This window comes from Hemicordylus capensis, chromosome 1 (genome assembly GCF_027244095.1).
Source record: "Hemicordylus capensis ecotype Gifberg chromosome 1, rHemCap1.1.pri, whole genome shotgun sequence".
NCBI lineage: Eukaryota > Metazoa > Chordata > Lepidosauria > Squamata > Cordylidae > Hemicordylus > Hemicordylus capensis.
The window spans coordinates 292,268,914-292,287,556 of NC_069657.1; the positions used below are offsets into that span (position 1 = coordinate 292,268,914).

The following is an 18,643-nucleotide window of genomic DNA, read 5'->3' on the forward strand; positions in this document are numbered from 1 at the left end:
TACTCACAATGCTGTGAAATTTGTTTATACCTAAAGTTGTCCATGTGGTGGTCTTGTGTTCTCATTCTCTCTCTCTCTCTCTCTCCCCAAACATAAAAAGGTTGTCTTTTTTTTTTTTTTTTACAGTGCAGTCCTGTGGATATTTTCTTAGACATAAGTTAATCATTTTGTAGCCTTAAAATGATGGTCATTCAATCTCCATGTCAAACAGAGGCCTGTCCAATAGAGGTTGCACATCATACAATCACCGAGCAATAGCAGCAGGTACCGATGGGCTGGAGGGACAGCAAGCAAACAGCAGCTGTATCCCCTGATCTCTCTTTCCTTCCTGCCCTGGTTGCCTCTCTCACACGAGTTGCTCCCCCTCCCAGCTTACCCGGCTGGCTATTTGCCCAGTTGCCTCCATAGAAAGCTGCTGAAGTTCTCTTGTGAGAAGGGAACTTTACCAGTTTGCTTTGGAGGCACAATGGGGCAAATGATCAGCCTTATGATGCTGGGGGAGGGGCAAGCAGCATGGGTGAGGGAGGCAGACAGGGAGGAGAAGGAAGAGAAATTGGGAGATACAGCTGCTGCTTGTTTGCTGCCCCTCCAGCTCATTGGTATCAGCCTCTACTGTCCACTGAATAGGGTACTGTGTGTGTGACATGCATGTTTGCGTGGGGCTAGTTGGCATTCATCTAGATCAGAAGTAAATGATACGGCTGTTGAGGTGGATGGCTCCAGGGAACATGTCCTCCTTGAAATGAGCATCCTTTTTATGGAATTCACTTGGTTAGGTAAGCCTTTACTATCCTTTGCTGATCTTCATTATATCCTAATTGTTGTTTTTTAATGTTCTGCTGATTTTGCTCCATAGCTGGAGCAAAATGTGAAGGCTAATGTGGAGACCTCCAGCTGTATGAACTGGCTAGCAGTGTCACTTATAGATCAGAGGTAGAGGTCATGGATGTGCTTCTGTTTAGCCTCTGTCTGATGGAGCCCTATACTAAATTGAGGGATGTGCTGATTGTTATAGGAACAGCTGATCTAGGATCCGGTGTGCAACCTGTTTTGGTTAGGGTTTGCAACCCTATCCCTTGCCTTAAGAATCCAGTTTGCAGCTTGGCTCATGGATCTGGTGCTGCTCTTGGACTGCAAAGTGGCAGCAATGACCACCTTAGGCTGGTCTATAAGCTATACTTTTTCCAAGACAAGAAGGAGCTGTTCACTGTACCATCCAGATGAGATTTCTGTAATGAACTCTAAATGGGATTACATCTGAAGAGTGTCTGGAAATTACAACAGGTCCAGAAAGGAAGCACCTGCTAGTTTTAATAGTTCCAAAATGTCTGGAGCACATAATCTGGGGAGCCAGCATGGTGCAGTGGTTAGAGTGCCGGGGAGACCCGAGTTTAAATCCCCATTCAGCCATGATACTAGCTGGGTGACTCTGGGCCAGTCACTTGTCTCTCAGCCTAGCCTACTTCACAGGGTTGTTGTGAGGAGAAACTTAAGTATGTAGTACACCGCTCTGGGCTCCTTGGAGGAAGAGCGGGATATAAAATGTAAAATAAAATAAAAATAAATAAATAATAAATAAAATAATTGCAATTCCCATCGGTTTCAATGGTTATCAGATGGGTCAAGACTGAATTCAATAGTGGTTTTTTTTTTTCACTTTTAAACCAATAAAAGAGTCTAGGATCAGAATTATTTTAAGTGCTGCATTCTACCGTATTAACCAACCATGCACATAGGTCATTATTGGAGTTTTTGCTTTTATACCCTCACCTTCTTAGGTGAGGTCGATTGCTACGCAAGATAGCACCTTGTCAATGGTGGCACCAAGTTAATGGAATTGCCTCCAAGAGAGGTTTGCCATTGCTTGCTTTGGGCAAAAAATAAAAACATTATTTTTTTCAGAGGGCATTTGGGGTGACTGATAACATAAGAATATAAGAACAGCCCTGCTGGATCAGAAACAAGGCCCATCTAGTCCAGCATCCTGTTTCACACAGTAGCCCACCTGATGCCTCTGAGGAGCCCACACGCAAGAGGTATGTGCATACCCTCTCTCCTGCTGTTGTTCCCCTGAAACTGGTATTGAGAAGCATCGTGCCTTTGAGGCTGGAGATAGCCCACAGCCACCACCAGTCTAGTGGTGGCTAGTCTTACTGGCTAGTCTTTACATTATTAAAGGTAAAGTGTGCTGCCAAGTCGATTTCAACTCCTGGTGACCACAGAGCCCTATGGATTTTTCTGATAGAATACAGGAGGGGTTTACCATTGCCTCCTCCCACGCAGTATGAGATAATGCCTTTCATTACTAGAGGGGATTTGAGCTGGCAACCTTCTGCTTGTTTGTCAAGCATTTCCCCACTGCGCCACTTAAGGTGAAGCTAGTGTGCCATCAAGTCGATTTCGACTCTTTCAACTCCATAGTATGGGAAACATACCAGTGGGGTTTCGAACTGGCAACCTTCTGCTTGTTAGTAAAACATTTCCCTGTTGCACCACTTAAGGTAGTGATAACTTAATACTATGTGCATAATACTGCTAGTTCCTTGCTGTTGTTCTTTTGTAAGCTTTTAATCTTTGTCTTGTTTGATTGCTATTTAATTATGTAATAGAATATAAATATTTTATTGAACGTTTGGTTGGCCTTGTGGATCCTTGTGGTTCAAAAAGAGGGGATTTTTATATAAACCTGCTAACTGAGCAAAGAGACACCTTTTAATATGGTGATTCTCTCATATGGGGTGATTCTCCCCCCAGTTGCGGCGGGGGGGGGGAGCAATTGGCCCTATCCATCCCAGCACAGCATCCCTCCAGTGGCTGTTGCTGGTATCTGCCTTATGTTTCTCTTTAGCCTGTGAGCCCTTTGGGGACAGGGGGCCATCTTATTTATGTATTATTATTTTTTCTATATCTGTAGTAGTATTTGTATACCAACTTTTGGTCTTCAACCAAAAGTTCACAAAGCAGTTTACACAGAAAAATAAATAATACATAAATTAGATGGTGGAAGTAGTAGTAGATAGATAAGGAATTACTGAAATCTGGAATGTTTTTCACTATATCTACTGTATTTTTTAAAAATGGGATTATTTTTTAACAGTAGTGCTGAAATGTAGTACTACTTTGATATCAGTAGCATCTGTGAGCTAGTATATGAAATGTGAAAGACCTGAGCAGTATTTTAGCTGTCACTGTGCCATTAAACGTAAATTGCATTATTAGGTTTGAAGGCATGGTGAGCCATACTCCCAGTGACACGAGCAAAGCAAGAAATAATAAAAATGATAATAATATGCACCCCAAACCATGCTTTAATTTCAAACATAAAATGTTAAAATAAAAAAGGAACAAATAATATTGAAATATCCAAGTTAAAGTCATTATTACATTTAAAACTATGAAATCTTTTTAAAGAACTTGTCAGCACTGAATCAGCAGTGGTTAGGCTGACTTTAAAATGAACTCTCTTCCTTTTCCATCAATCTCATTCACTAAATATCTTTCTCCAGACTTGGAAAGCTTTTGAATAATGTGCCTGCTCATGTATTGCAATTCGGCCTAATAGCCACAGTCATTATTCTCCTGACAAGTGCAATAGCTTTTTCTGGAGTCTTTACTTGAACTTACGAAAACAAATCATTGCCTTTGTCGTGCACTCCAGAGAATATTTCTTTTTTTTTTAATGTAAAACAAAGAATAGTATTTTATTCTTTTCAATAGGAAAACTAGAACATGTCATGCCAGCAGAACAAATGACTGCAGCATTTTTTTAAAAAGGTAAGAAGTACTTTCTTAACATCTGTCAGTGAAACACTACACAGATATAATTTTTCAGGTGATATGTTAAGGAAGCAAAAAGACAAGCAATGACCTTTTGTAAAATCTTAGAGGCAAGAACTGTGCTTTTAAATGACAACCAAATTGATGGAGTACCGAATGACAGACTTAGATGGCATATTTTTATGTGACTGTCATCAATAAAATATGTATTAGGGATGTGCAAAACCTTCTGATTTCTGTGGATAGTTGTGCCTCACTGTAAAGTCACTTTGTGTGTCGGGGTGCTGATTCACAAAATTATAACACCTGATTCACAACTATAACACCTGCACAGGGGTAGGCAAGGGCGTAGCTAAGGGAGAGGGGGGCCCATGTTAGCCCCTCTCCACAGAGGGCCCTCGGAGTGAGGGAGATAATTAAGAAAATAGGGAAGGGTGGAGCTGGGGGACCCTCAGGAGCTGAGAGGCCCGGGTTCTTTGAACCTATCTGCTCAATTATAGCTACACCACTGAGGGTAGTGTGTGTGTGTATACACACACACACACACACACATATAATTTCTAGATTTTGCATGTTAGTTTGGATCATAGTGTTACTGGCTCATATACAATGCACGCTTTGCAGGCATTTTGTGCACCATGAGTGCTGCTGTGCCTTCCAAATGAAAATTATTTTGAATGAAATTGTGCAAATCTCTGGATTTGCACAATCTGCCATTATTTCCAATGGCTGTGTGATTGTACAACTTCCCAGTGGAATTTCAGCACATGTGCAAGTATGCACTGGGAAGCCACAACAGGTCCTACAGTCAACAAAATGCTCACAGAACATTGTGTGGCATGAGAGCCACTGTGAATTATTCCCCATTCAAGGAATAGAGAGCTGGTTTAGATGACATTCTCTTTTAAACAGGAGGTGGGGGAGAAACATAGGTGCACAGTCTGGGGGCAGTTAGTCCAAACCTCCCCTCAACACACCTTTAAATACTACTTTGCTCTTCTCTAGGGCATTGTATTGCTCACCTTTGTTTCCTCGTTATTGCTATTCTAAAGGTGCACAATTGCTATTCTATAGGTGCTTTTTCCTATTTATTGATGATAAATATTTAGAAATCTGTTGCTATATTTTGGACACTGATTTGCAGCCATGAATTTGCTCCCAGAACAAAAAATCAGAGACACGTGTTCCCTTGGAATGGATTGTCACATTACCCATGTCATGGTAATGTGGAATCTACAGCATGATCACTCTTTTCTGTGCTGCTCTTTTCTATGCTGTAAAATGAGGAACATGGAACCATGCAAAAAGAGCTGGCACTTAGGCATCACATACCAACATCAACACTTGGAAAACTGGTTTAATGCTGGTGGGGAGAATTCACATCATAGCCTCCATCAGATGGTCCGAGGCTTATCACATCTAGTGCAGTGGACTACAATCATGTGCACCAAAGCTGTTAGTGAACATGTGGGAACTACCAATGTCTACAGGTACTCTGACATATCTGATTGGTTTCATTTTTCTCTAGACACATACTTGAATCAAGGTACATGAGTTCCAGAACCACTGTCTTGCTGCCTTGGATTTCACCAGTCAAATGGACAGCTAGCATATTTGCAAATGATATACTATTTTTTCCACAAACAACCAATAGCTCTTTTACACACAACCCTTCAAACCAAATAATCTATTTTGTGTAGAGCACTTTGAAATGAAATCATTTTCAAATAAAAATTAAGAACCCAGCAGAGATATAGAATCAAATCTCTAAGATTGTGAATCATATGTATAAGATTCCTTGCATAAATAGCAGAGCGGGTGGCGGGGGGGGGGGGGGCTCAGAACCTAATTTATAAAATCTTTTGAGGATTAAAGTATTTGCATTTTTCTTCAGGAATAAGAGATAAATTTATATGGCCTGGTGTCCATGTGTAGGGTAACCTTAAGTGGAACAGTGGGGAAATGCTTGATAACAAGCAGAAGTTTGCTGGTTTGAGTCCCCACTGGTACTATATTGGGCAGCAGCGATATAGGAAGATGCTGAAAGGCATCAACTCACACTGTGAGGGAGGAGGCAATGGTAAACCCCTACTGTATTCTACCAAAGACAACCACAGGGCTCTGTGGTCATCAGGAGTCGACATCGACTTGATGGCACACTTTACCTTTTCCATATGTAGGTGTGCGGACTCTCTTCTCCCCCCGCCCACCCAGTAAGTTCTGTAGAAGGACTCTATGTGATAATGTAGAACTATGGAGACATTATCACATTCTTCGTTGTTGTTTTGTTTTGTTTTTTAAAAGGCATCCTCCTAGGTAGCATTACAGGCCACCATTTTGGACCTGTAATTCCATGTCCAATCAAGACTACATTATCATATACAGGAGGAAATTGATATTCGCGGGGTTCCATTCCCAGCTGCCGCTGTGGATACCGAAACTGTGAATATGGAGGCATTAGGGCAATGGCATTGTGGGGGTTAGGTTCCCGGTTGGCTCAAAATTTGCTAAAAATGGCTGAAAATCAGCCAAATTCTTTTGGGGGGATGCGGGGGTGAGCTGCTTACCATGCTTTATTGCTGCCCCCGTGTTGTTCTGTGCCCCAGAATGCCTCCAAATTGGCTGAAAATCAGTCAAAAAGCACTTTTTTCTGTTTTTTTCTTTAATTGAGCCATTTTGTGGTTCCGGGGAACAAAATGGTAGGGATGTGCAAAAAATTTCGGGCACAGAACGATCTGTGCCCGAAACGAACAATTTCGGGTGATTCGGGGCCGAACCAAATCACCCCCGATGTCCTCCGATATTTTTCGGGCACGAGCCGAATCACCCGAATTTCGGACCAGTTTTCGGAAAAACTTCTGAGGTGTGAATTCTCATTCTATCATAGCAAATGAGATTTTTTTCAACTAAACAACTCTCATGACCCCACTTTCACTTTTTCACACTTTCCTTTACTATGAATAATATGAGGAAGTAATCAATTTAGCACACTTCACCTTATGAAGACAAACCTCATAAAAATAAATTCACCAAAATTCACCCCCTGCCCAATCACTCTTAAATTGGGGATGGGTGGTAGCCTCCACCCATTAGACACTATCTACCAGCCCACCCCATTCCTTTGGGGCAGATCCACTTTCTGCCCCCAATCTGCCCCAAAGACACCCAAACTTCAAAAATTCTCAAAAAATCAGCACTCTGCCCAATCCCCCTGAAATTGGGGTGGTAGCCTCCACCCATGAGGCACTACCACCCCACCCCACTCTTTTGGGACAGATCCACTTTCTGCCCCCAAACTGCCCCAAAGTCACTAAAACTTCAAAAATTCTCAAAAAATCACCCCTTTGTCCAACCCCCCTGAAATTGGGGTGGTAGCCTCGACCCATTAGGCACTACCACCCCACCCCACTATTCTGCCCCAGGCCCCACTTTCTGCCCCAATATGCCCCAATCTGCCCCAAAGACATGAAAATTTCAGAAATTTACCAAAAATCAGTCCTTGGCCCAATCCCCCTGAAATTGGGGTGGTAGCCTGCACCCATTAGGCACTACCACCCCACCCCACTCCTTTTGCCCAGATCCCATGCTATGCCCCCGAACTGCCCCAAAGTCACTAAAACTTTAAAAATTCACCAAAAATCAGCCCTTGGCCCAATTCCCCTGAAATTGGGGTGGTAGACTCTACCCATTGGGCACTACCACCCCACCCCAAAATTTTGCCCCTGGGCCCCTTTCCCCCCCGAATCGATTCGGATTCGGATTCAGATTAAATCCGAATCCGAACCGAATCAAGGGTGATTCGGGTGACCCAGATTCGGGCACAAAACAGAACAGGGGTGATTCGGTTCGGGTCTGAGCCGAATCACCCGAAAACCCGAATTGCACACCCCTACAAAATGGCGGCCAGAAGTGACCTCCACTGTCATTTCCAGCCACCCCAACCTGCAGATATGCAAGGTCGATGTGTCCCCCCCTTTTCCCCACATATGCCGAGGTTGGGTGTCTTTTACCTGACTGCAGATATGCAAATCCACAGATGATTACTCCGTGGATGATGATGTTCTCCTATAGCGCAATTCTACTTAAATGGCGGGGGGAGGTGCTCAGGAGAAGTGTTGAGGCCCAGTGTATTTGATGCCCTCCATCCCCCAAATCTGCCCCCCCCCCCACATTTTGTCATGTGTAAATCGAGCAAAGTTAGGGAAAACATTCTTTTCTTGGCCTTAATATAATGCAAATGGACAACAAAAGCAAATATAGCTTCAAATTATACATTAAAGTATAAGGATGCTTTTAAATTAATGCTGCTATATTAAATAATCAGTGTTAGCTATTATGACTGAGAAAATGCCTTATCATTCTGAACTAGTTCATTGGAATACATTTGACAACAGAGTCCACAGGCTAAATCCTGATGCTAGACAGATTTTTTCCATTTTGAAGTTTAACAGTTTCTAACATCTACTTAGCATTTATTCTTCTGAATCCTCTAGATTCTATGAGACAAATAAGTGACATGAGCTGGAAATCTTTGCTTCAAGAAACAAAACCAAATGGATCATTTAAATATTTTAACGAATTACTACAGCAGTAGCCAGGCCCTTCCATAGCTTGCTGTTGCCATTATTTGATGTAAACTCAGTGTAATGCATTGAGACAGCCATTCTTCTCAACTGATCTAAGTTTATGACAGTATTGGCAATGCTTTAAACCTTGGATGCATGAACAAATCTGTCTTAAATAATAATGAGAGCCAAGATATTTCCCCCCATGACTATGATTCCATGCATTTTAACATTTTAAAAAAGATTAACATTGCAATCCTATATAAAGGTGTATCAGAGAAAAATTCTCCCACAGTTGCTGTACAGAGTGGAACAAATCACTCCTTTTCAGACCTTGGAACCCATAAAGTCTTCACACCTGCTAGTGCTTTCACCACAACACCAGAAGTCCTTCTATGGCCAGAACGTGGTTTACCTTGAGTCAGAGCTCATATTTATAGCTCCCTTTTTGGATATTATAAACAAATTAAAGTTAATACGAGGCAAGCCCTATTACACATGGGACGAAGAAGCATTTGCTGTGATCTGAGCATACTCACTGAAGAATTATTGGGCTTCATATCTGGCTTGATAGGCAAAATTCAAGATTTAAACTTGGAGTAATTTTGAAGGTGGGGGAAGAGAAATTCTCAGAATATTTCAGAAAAAACACTGATACTGTGGTTTAGAGCAGGGATTCTCAACGTTGGGTCCTCAGATGTTATTGGACTTCAACTCCCATAATCCCCAACCAAAGGCCACTGGGGCTGGGGATTATGGGAGCTGAAGTCCAATAATATCTGGGACCCGAGAATCCCTGGTTTAGAGCAGGGGTGCACAAGCTGTGGTATTCCAGATGTTGCTGAACTACAACTCCCATCATACTCAACTACAATTTATGTCTACCTTTTCTTCCTCCCCTCAGAACTACTCTCTCAGAAGAATTGATCCCCTATGTTTCTTTAGGGTTGACACTGAAACTGTGAAACAATGACATCCATAAGAGATTTCAGGTTTTTTAGTTCCTCTGAAAAAGAAACATTTGAGATTTTTCAAGGGAAGGCAATCTATTTTTTACATGGCAAGTGAAATTTCTCAGAGGGTTTCTGCACCTCCCTACACTCTTTGCAGTACCCTTTTTTTCTGGGTGGCTTCCTAACAGGAAAGGGGCTGGCTAACGCAGACCTGCAGCATCCTGAAGGCAGGTCATCTGGCGCTCTTTTGACTGAAATCCTGTCACAATTAATTCAGAGACTGGGCAGAATTATTCTCTCCAGACTAGGACCAATTTAAAAGAGGTAAGGTCAGGACAATGAATGGTGCAGAATGCAGTGGCCAAACCTCTCTGTGCTTGGGCATGCAGGGATTATCATAGCTCATAATTATTTAATTCATATGTTATAGCACACTTCTGATTCTCATACAGTGCACTCGTTTGCTCCAGCATATTACTTCTGAATCCTAATAGGATAGGAGTTTTATTATTTCCCCTTGCCCTGTAGCCCAACATGACATACATGTCTCAAAAGAGAAATTGCAGAGGTCAGTAACATCGCTGTCCATGAAACTGTCCTCTTTTCTAGCTGATGAAATTCTCCAGTCTTTCTAAATTACTTTTTCTCCCCTCCTGCTGCAATGAGGAATGATTTCTAGCTTTCTGAAGAGAGGAAGTTTGGTTTTTTCTTTTCCCCAACAGCTTATTCTCTTTTCCTGCTTAGCAGGGTGACTAAAGAACACTGCAACTCTGTCAAACCTGTTTTAGAACCATTGTGACTACAGCAAAATAAATTGACAGGATAGAGGCAGAAAATCTAAATAATTGCAGCTTTCCCAAATTTTCAGAAATCAGCACAGTTAGAAAAAATTTTGAACACATTATGATGTTGGTTTCCAAAAAAGGACACTTCAGCTTTACATAAAAATTGAAAACTGCTCTTTTATGCTTAGACAAATGTACAAAATTGTTTCACCTGTGAACAAATTATTTTTCCCATGACTTCCCAATTTTTGTAAGTCAGGTTTAGGAAATGGAAAATTATAAACCTGGTCAGAACAAGTCCCTTGTCAAATTCCCTGCCCAATCTCCATTATGTTTAGTACAGCTTATGCTGTATCCTGATACCATTGTAATGTGCACAGCTCAGATTATTAGCTGATGCCATTGTGATAATAGAAACATCCAGCATAATCATTAGGGATGTGAAAACTGATTCAGGTAAAAATTGATTTGTGCCCGAATCTAGCTGATTTGGGTGATTTAGATACAAAACAAATAACCCCTGTGGTCCATTGGCTAGATTTGGATCCAAATCAAATCACACCAAATTTGATTCAAATCAACTCGAGATTTGGATTCCTCCTTTTAATTCCCCCAGATTCCCAGCTTTCATTAAAAAAAAAAAGTTAAGCTCTAGCCCTTGTAGAAGTGGAGTTATGGAGCAAAATGTGTAGTCACTATTCTACAAGTCTTTGGATTCTTTGGTGCATAATAACTTTCCCTCAATGAATCCCTATGAGGATTCATTACACACCTTCATTTCTTCTATTTATTTTGTCTGTCTTTTGGACAGTGGAACATAGGAACATAGGGACCTGCCATATACTGAGTATATCTAGCTTAATATTGTCTTCACAGACTGGCAGCAGCTTCTCCAAGGTTGCAGGCAGGAATCTCTCTCTCAGCCCTATCTTGGAAATGCCAGGGAGGGAACTTGGAACCTTCTGATACTCTTCTCCATCCCCTGAGGGGAATATCTTACAGTGCTCACACTCCTAGTCTCCCATTCATATGCAACCAGGGTGGACCCTGCTTAGCTAAGGGTACAAGTCATGCTAGCTACCACAAGACCAGCTCTCCTCTCATGACAATGCCAACTGTCAACTGCCATGGGCCAACTACGCCCCACTCCCACCCACAAGGTAGTGGTGTACTACTCAGTTTATGTTGTAGGATTTTTTTCAAATGTTTAGGCTCTTTGGTGTCTAATAACCTTTCTCCATAATGAATCCGTATGAGGATTCATTACACACCAAAGAGTCTAAACACCTCAAAAATTCCTAAAATATAAACTGAATACACAGTGGCTTGTGGGTCGTGGGGTAGTTGAAACATGGGATGCCACTAATCCCCCACCTGCAAAGCAGTGGGGTCAAAATGAATAGAAGAAATGAAGGTGTGTAATGAAGACACCAAAGAATCTAAACACTTCAAAAATACCTAAGAATTAATTGAGTGCGTGTGGGTGGGTGGGTGGAGTGTAGTCGACAGTTGGCACTGTCCAATGATAGTCAAAATGAACAGAAGAAACAAAGGCATATAATCCTCATAGGGATTGATTGTGAGGAAAAGTTATTAGACACCAAAGAATCTAAACATTTTAATATTCCTAAAAATTAAAATGAGTACCCCACTGCCTTGCAGGTGGGAGGAGTGGGGTGTAGTTGACACATGGCAGTTGACAGTTGGCACTGTCCAGTGACAGTCAAAATGAACAGAAGAAATGAAGGTGTGCAATTAATCCTCATAGGGATTCATTATGAGGAAAAGTTACTATACACCAAAGAATCAGAAGACTTGAAAAATAATGACCGCACAATTTGCTCCATAATTCCTCTTCTATAAGGGCTAGAGCTTAGCTCCCCCACCCACCACCACAATGAAAGCTGGAGATCCATGTTAGCGTTAGGATATGGCAACTTCGAATCCCCATTATTTCCTATGATGGAAATGTTCAAAATCAGTAAAAGTTTTTTTTTTTAATCCTTAAATATCAACCAAGTGTCTGACTGCCTTGAAATTTGGGTGGAAGGTGGCACCCATGGAGACCTACCCACCACCCATTTTTGGTGCCTCTAGGACCTTGTTAAGTGGTCCGAATCAATCTGAATCCAAATCAAAGCAAAGCAAATACAAATCGAATCTGGGGTGATTTGTGGGGGGTAGTTCTGGACATAAAACAAATCAGGGGTGATTTGTTTTGGGCACAAATAGAATTAAAAAAATCAATTTGTGCACATCCCTAATAATTATGTTGAGACATGGAATATGACAGTGGTTCCCAACCAAGGTTAGGAACATAGGAAGCTGCCATATACAGAGTCAGACTATAGGTTGATCTGCCACTGTACTGGAATATCTACACAGACTGGCAGCAGTTTCTCCAAGGTTGCAGGCAAGAATCTCTCTCAGCTCCATCTTGGAGATGCTAGGGAGGGAATGTGGAACCTTCTACTCTTCCCAGAGCAGCTCCATCCCCTAAGGGGAATATCTTACAGTGCTCACACATCAAGTTTCCCATTCACATGCAACCAGGGTGGACCCTGCTTAGCAATTGGGACAAGCCATGCTTGCTACCACAAGACTAGCTCTCCTCTCTGATGTTCCTCCAGGTGTAGCTGATCGTCAACTCCCACCATCCCCAGCTACAATTCCCAGCTGTAAGTTGTAGTTCAGCAACATCTGGAGGAACCCTGGTTGGGAACCAATGGCATAAGATGGACAGTAGTAGGTGATCTGGTGAGGAAAGAGGGAAATCCATACTGATGGCCATTTTTAGTGGTAGTCCTTGTGTTTCTTAAAACATTTAGTTTCATCCTGTGTATTTCTACACACTAATGCACATTAGAACATTTTTCAGTTTCTGTGGAAGTTATTGTAGCAGCCCTCCTAATAGAATAGGAGCTGTCCACTTCCTTATAGTCACATGCCCCGAGCAGCTAGGCCATGGGGAGTTTTAGAATTAGGCAAACCAGACACAGAACAGCAATTCTCAAACAAAAGGGTGGTTTATTTGAACAAAGGGATAAGGGCTTGGATTTAAGAAGAGGGAGGGGGAAAGAGAGGTTACCGCCACCACACAACAAACCAAAATATAGCGAAGACAGTGAGGCCATGCTCACGGTCATACAAAATCAGGTTAAGGGAGCCTAGCCCAATTTTGTATGTCCGTGAGAACCACAGGGATCACAGCCGAGCCTGGTCTCACCACTAAAACTACCCTTCCTTAAGCCCAGGTTAGCGGAGCGAGTGCTCCACTAACCTGGGCTTTTAGATTGTGTGTTGTAATGGCACAGGTCTGCGCTGTGGCAACTCATGAGTAGACCCTTGACCGGGAGGCTTAAAAGCAGCCACTCGACTCGGGGGTCTCTCCAGCAATCCCTGAGTACTGCACAGGGCATGCTGGAGCTTCCAGGGGCCTCATGGCCCCCGATCCCCCCAGCCCCTGCCGGCACCATAACAGAGCCGGCAGTTGTGTGGGTGGCCGATCTGGCTGCCCAGGGTTGCCTAGCTGCTCGTCTGCAGGGAGAGCGGGCTAAGCCTGCTCTCCCTGCTAACCCTTTTGAGGCGGGTCTCACTGATTGTGAGAACCGCCTCACTAAATAGCCTAACCTTCCAGCTTCTTATGGCTTACTCTAGGGGTAGACAATCACTGTTTGTTGAGTCTCTCTCTACAACTCTCTCTAGGCAAACTGACTCCTCCTACTTTAAGTTAGACTTCCCTAGGATACAGGCACTCCTGGGGGCAGAGTCCAGGCAACCCTGCAAAACCTTGCAAGGCATCCAAGGCTTTGCTTGCAACTTTTGCTAAAAGAATTCAAGAGAACTGCAAAACATAGGAGCTAGAGCGCCACACTTAGTGAGTGCATGGTCTCTGATACAGTTATGATGTCTTTCTGAGACACTGAGATATCTGCAATGACCAATTCCAGCACCATGTGGGGAGTTGGGAGCACAAGTGTCCGGATCTAGAACCTCATGTATGTTGCATGACACACATGGAGCTCTCGCTCAGGAGCAATCTGAGCACAGATTTTCTCTGTGTATGGATAGAAAGGGATGTGTTCATTCCTTGTAGCGAAAAAAAAAAATAGACCTCGCAGCTGAAAGGATCTAGTGCTCCAGTCCTATCCAAATTATTACATTCAGTCTTATTGGTTTCACTACAGACATGCAACATTCTATGAAGGAAGATTAGTTTTTATGAGAATATTAGAGTTCAAATTCCAACAGAACACTTACCTAAAATCCAAACCTGTTCTTTTCCCATTTTCAGGAACACCTGGATCAGGACATGTGTCAGATGCAACTGCATCCCCACCTTGACTCACTGCAGGAGAAAGAAACAGAATGAACAGAAAGTGTATCATCGATAAACTTAAAAGACCTTTTCTGGGGCAGGGGATAAACAGTGAAAACGCATTGCTGGTTAATCATGAATTACAGTTTTTGTTCACATTGGAGAAATATCTCAATTTCTCAACCACTCTCAATTTCACAACCACTCCTACATGCAGTTATATGTAGGCTTGATGCTTCCACTAAAAATGTATCCTCCTGCACATAATGTATTATTTTGAAAGTTCCATTAATTCTAGTGTGGTTAATACAATCTTTCTTGGTAGACTGCAAATTTATGAATTGTTTTACTACAAAAGAACACAATCCTCCCCTTCAGATGAATGTCATTGAGTCAGATGAATGTCATCACCCAAACATATCTCTGGTTCAGTGGTTTTTCACCCCACCCAGTTAGAATGAAGCGCAAGGTTGGGTAAGTTTCCTGATAAGTCAAGGGGCCAGGGGGTGAGGGCATTTGAGCTGTTGGAGCTCACGTTTGCCTGACCCTTCCTTCAGTGAGTAGAGGCATCCCTCTCACCAGCCCATGAGAACCATATGAGTTTCAGCTGGTAGTCCTTTTGCAAGTCCTGTAAGAAATTTTAGTGCTTCATCTGATTGGCTTGAAATGGGGAATTTTTGCCTATATGATTCTGGTCTCCATAGTTACAACTTGTAAGTACAGAGGACAACATAATGCACAGCAATAGGTTGTGTAAGAAGGGTTGCAGGCCCATAGGGAGCCTCCAGCATCCCTGTGGATATAGCAAAATGTGGAGCTGAGCATTGCACCCAGACCCCAGGAGACACGGACGCAGTTACTTTTGGTAAAACTGGCCTCTTTATTAATATTCCAATTGCAGTGGACTTGTTAAGGCATTCAGCTGGGATTGGCACTCCACCCCCACAGTGCGGGCACTCACAGCTTGGCCCCGCGTGTGGCCGCCTTACTCTAAGGCCTAGGGCGCTGGCACCTTGGCTCAAGGCAATTTGACCCCTGACAAGCGGGAACGCCCTTCTCAGCTGACCTAATGTCAGGTCCCTGCTGCCAGCACTATCCCTCCGACGCTGTCCAGCCATACGGAAGGAAGCCGCCTAGAGCGGGATAGGAGTTGAGCTGCATCCCCGATCTGTCAAGCCTCAGGGGATCAGCGCCTCCTAGTTGAAGCCCAAAAGCTTACCTAAGGTGCTGCACCAATTATTTCCCAATTTTTACCCACACTGTACCTGCCCTGCCCATGACAAAGTGACCCGCGAAAATACATGTAACTAAATTCCTCACTAACTACTATGCCCCCTGATATAGCCTGAGGCAGGCGAAAAAAGACACACACCCACTGCCAATCAGGTGTATGCCCCCAAAATTCCTGCCCGGTCCCGTAATGGCGACCAGCAAAGCCCAGTCTATATCCTAGGGTGGGAGGGAGGGTGCAGTTCTGAGAGATGCACTGGGCGGGTGTCTGCATGCAGGCCAGGGGCCTGCTCCAGACCCACCCCCAGGAGGACGCCTGACCAATGGGAGTCAGCTCCCAGCATCACATGCTCCTCCTAGGGGGCTGAGGCAAACGAGCCACACAGCCTAGAGCAGCTGCGATCGGCTTGCTTGCACCCAGACCCAAGGAGACATCTGTCAAGCCTCAAGGGATCAGCGGACTGGGCAAGTGTCTGCATGCAGGCCATGGGCCTGCTCCAGCCCCACCCCCAGGAGGACGCCTGACCAATGGGAGTCAGCTCCCAGCGTCACGTGCTCCTCCTAGGGGGCTGAGGCAAATGAGCCGCGCAGCCTAGAGTGGCTGCGATCGGCTTGCATGTGGAGTGGGAGGGAGAAGCAATTTTCACTTCTCTCTTATCCCTCCAAAAGCCCTTTCCACTTGCAAGATCATGTTCCAGAAGGCTGTGTGATCTTCAGGGACATCCCCTTTGGGAGGGAGAGGAGAGAAGCAAAAATTGCTCCTCTCTCCCCCTCTAGGTCCACTCAGCTGCAGAATTAGCCATAGCCACAGGGATGCTGGAGGCTCCCTACATAGTCCTACATCACTTCTTATTCAAACCTACTGCTGTGCACCATGTCAACCACAGTTAGGAACATAGGCAGCTGCCTTATACCAAGTCATATCATTGGTCCATCTAGCTCAGTATTGCCTACACAGACTGGCAGTGGCTTCGCCAAGGTTGCAGGTGGGAGATGCCACCTATCTGGGAGATGCCAGAGAGGGAACTTTGGACCTGCTCTTCTCAGAGCGCCCCATCCCCTAAGGGAAATTTCTTACATTGCTTACATGTAGTTTCCCAGTCAGATGCAACCAGGATGGACCCTGCTTAGCAAAGGGGTCAATTCATGCTTGCTATGGGCTAAGGAAGGGTAGAAAGGCTAATGGTGAGCACATTATGCATTTGGCATGAAATGATGTTGTAGTCATTGTAGTCATTACTTAGAATCCTTTGAGGCTTGGGGAACTTCAACTTCTCTTCAAAATGGGGCCACGGCCAATATTACAGGCTGAATAGCTTAGGGGCAATAGACATTTTCTGAGATATATCTTGACACCATTGGGTGGGGGAGGGCTAGCAGGAGCAGAGCTAACCTTAGGGCTGTGATAACACTCTGAGCCAAGGTATAATAATCACCCAATAGTTTCAAGGTGCCTCAGAAAAGCCAGGTTCCTGCAATGAGAAGGATAGAGAGTCCCGTTCCATTATGATATCATTGCTATTTGACTGTTTGATTAATATAGTTGTAGACCTTTTCTTCCAAGTATGCTGCCTCTTGACTTCATTGGTATGGAGCCAAAGACACAATGTTATTCAAGAAAAGAAATCCCATTCACAATGAGTATTTGTTGGGCTCAAGTCTCTAACTTCTTTAACTGGGCACCAACCAGTTCAAAGTGTAGAATCCAAGTGTAGAATCCAAGGGAAAGAGTTGTGGTATGCAGGACAAGGCAATGGAGTGGAATCAGGAATATTAATAGTTTAATTAAATAGATATTATATGTAAAGGCTATTCTCACGATAAGTGTGAAGAGCCGCAAGGGGTTCAGCGGGGAGAGCGGGTTTGACCTGCTCTCCTCGCAGACAATCACTTACCCCTCCTTGGGTGGGTGGATCGCCTGCCCAGATGAGTGGCAGCTTGGCTCCGGCACTCCCACATGCAGCCGTGGTTTGCCCAGCAGCTCTGGGAATCGGGCAAAGGGAAGCACTGCCGCATGGTGCCCCGCCCCCTGGAGCCCCAGTAATGCACTGCGTGAGTGCACAGTGCATTCCTGGGATCCCCTCCCCACTGAGTGTGCCCGCTGTGGCTGTGAGCAGACACACAACTGCAGAAATGAGGTTAATGGAGAGCTCGCTCTGCTAACCTAATTTAAGGGGAAGGTTATTTAGGCAGGCTTGCTGCCATGGAGCCACTGGGGTCGTGGGCCAGCCCAGTGGCTCTCACGAGCGAGCAATACTGGGCTGGGCTCCCTTAGCCCGGTTTTGCTTGCTTTTGAGAATAGCCTCATAGAGAGGCAAGGGCTGGCTGCTTTTTCAGTGCCCTTGCTGCTGGCTGTTTGTCAGCCCCACCTCTACTATAGGACTGGAATACACATAACTAAAGCCCCATTCAAAAAAACTGGCCTGGATCAAGGAATGGATTAACCCCAAACACCACAATGAGTACCAGAGATACTTCTGTAGAGATTCCTTCCTTTGGTCCCTTAGTATCTTATAAAGATTATCTTATAAAGATCATCAGTGCCCAGCATTGCAAATGAGATATTGTGGACTATTTCTCATAGCACAGATATACCTCCTCACATGTACTTCTCACAATTGCGTGAGAGCCAACGCACACACTAGGAATATAGGAAGCTGCCTTATACTGAGTCAGCCCATTGGTTTATCTAGATCATTATTTTCTACACAGACTGGCAGCAGCTTCTCCAAGGTTGCAGGCAGGAGACTCTCTAAGCCCTATCTTGGAGATGCCAGGGAGGGATCTTGGAACCTTCTGCATGCAAGCAGGCAGGTGCTCTTGCCAGAGCAGCCCCATTCCCTGAGGGGAATATCTTACAGTGCTCACACATATGTCCTCCCATTCAAATGCAAGCCAGGGTGGAGCCTGCTTAGCAAACAGGATTATTCATGCTTGCTACCACAAGGCCAAGACTAATATCTCTGCCATCATTTGTGTCAAACAGTGATCCAAGCTGGCCTTCAAACACAGAAC

General features: G+C 44.0%; 1 protein-coding gene and 1 long non-coding RNA gene across 6 annotated transcripts in view; one reads left to right on the forward strand and one right to left on the reverse strand.

The window, feature by feature from the left end:
- The window catches only part of CSMD1 (CUB and Sushi multiple domains 1), a 1,678,033-nt gene that overhangs the window by 494,259 nt on the left and 1,165,131 nt on the right, over positions 1 to 18,643 (reverse strand). For all 5 annotated transcript variants that reach the window (XM_053286225.1, XM_053286224.1, XM_053286226.1 and 2 more), the window contains one exon: positions 14,341 to 14,428. In XM_053286225.1, the coding sequence (XP_053142200.1) occupies positions 14,341 to 14,428 (88 nt within the window). The remainder of the gene's footprint in view (positions 1 to 14,340; positions 14,429 to 18,643) is intronic.
- Positions 1,965 to 14,724, forward strand: LOC128340721 (uncharacterized). The gene is made up of 3 exons (XR_008313920.1): positions 1,965 to 2,036; positions 3,718 to 3,774; positions 14,375 to 14,724. It is a non-coding gene; the product is annotated as an uncharacterized LOC128340721 (long non-coding RNA).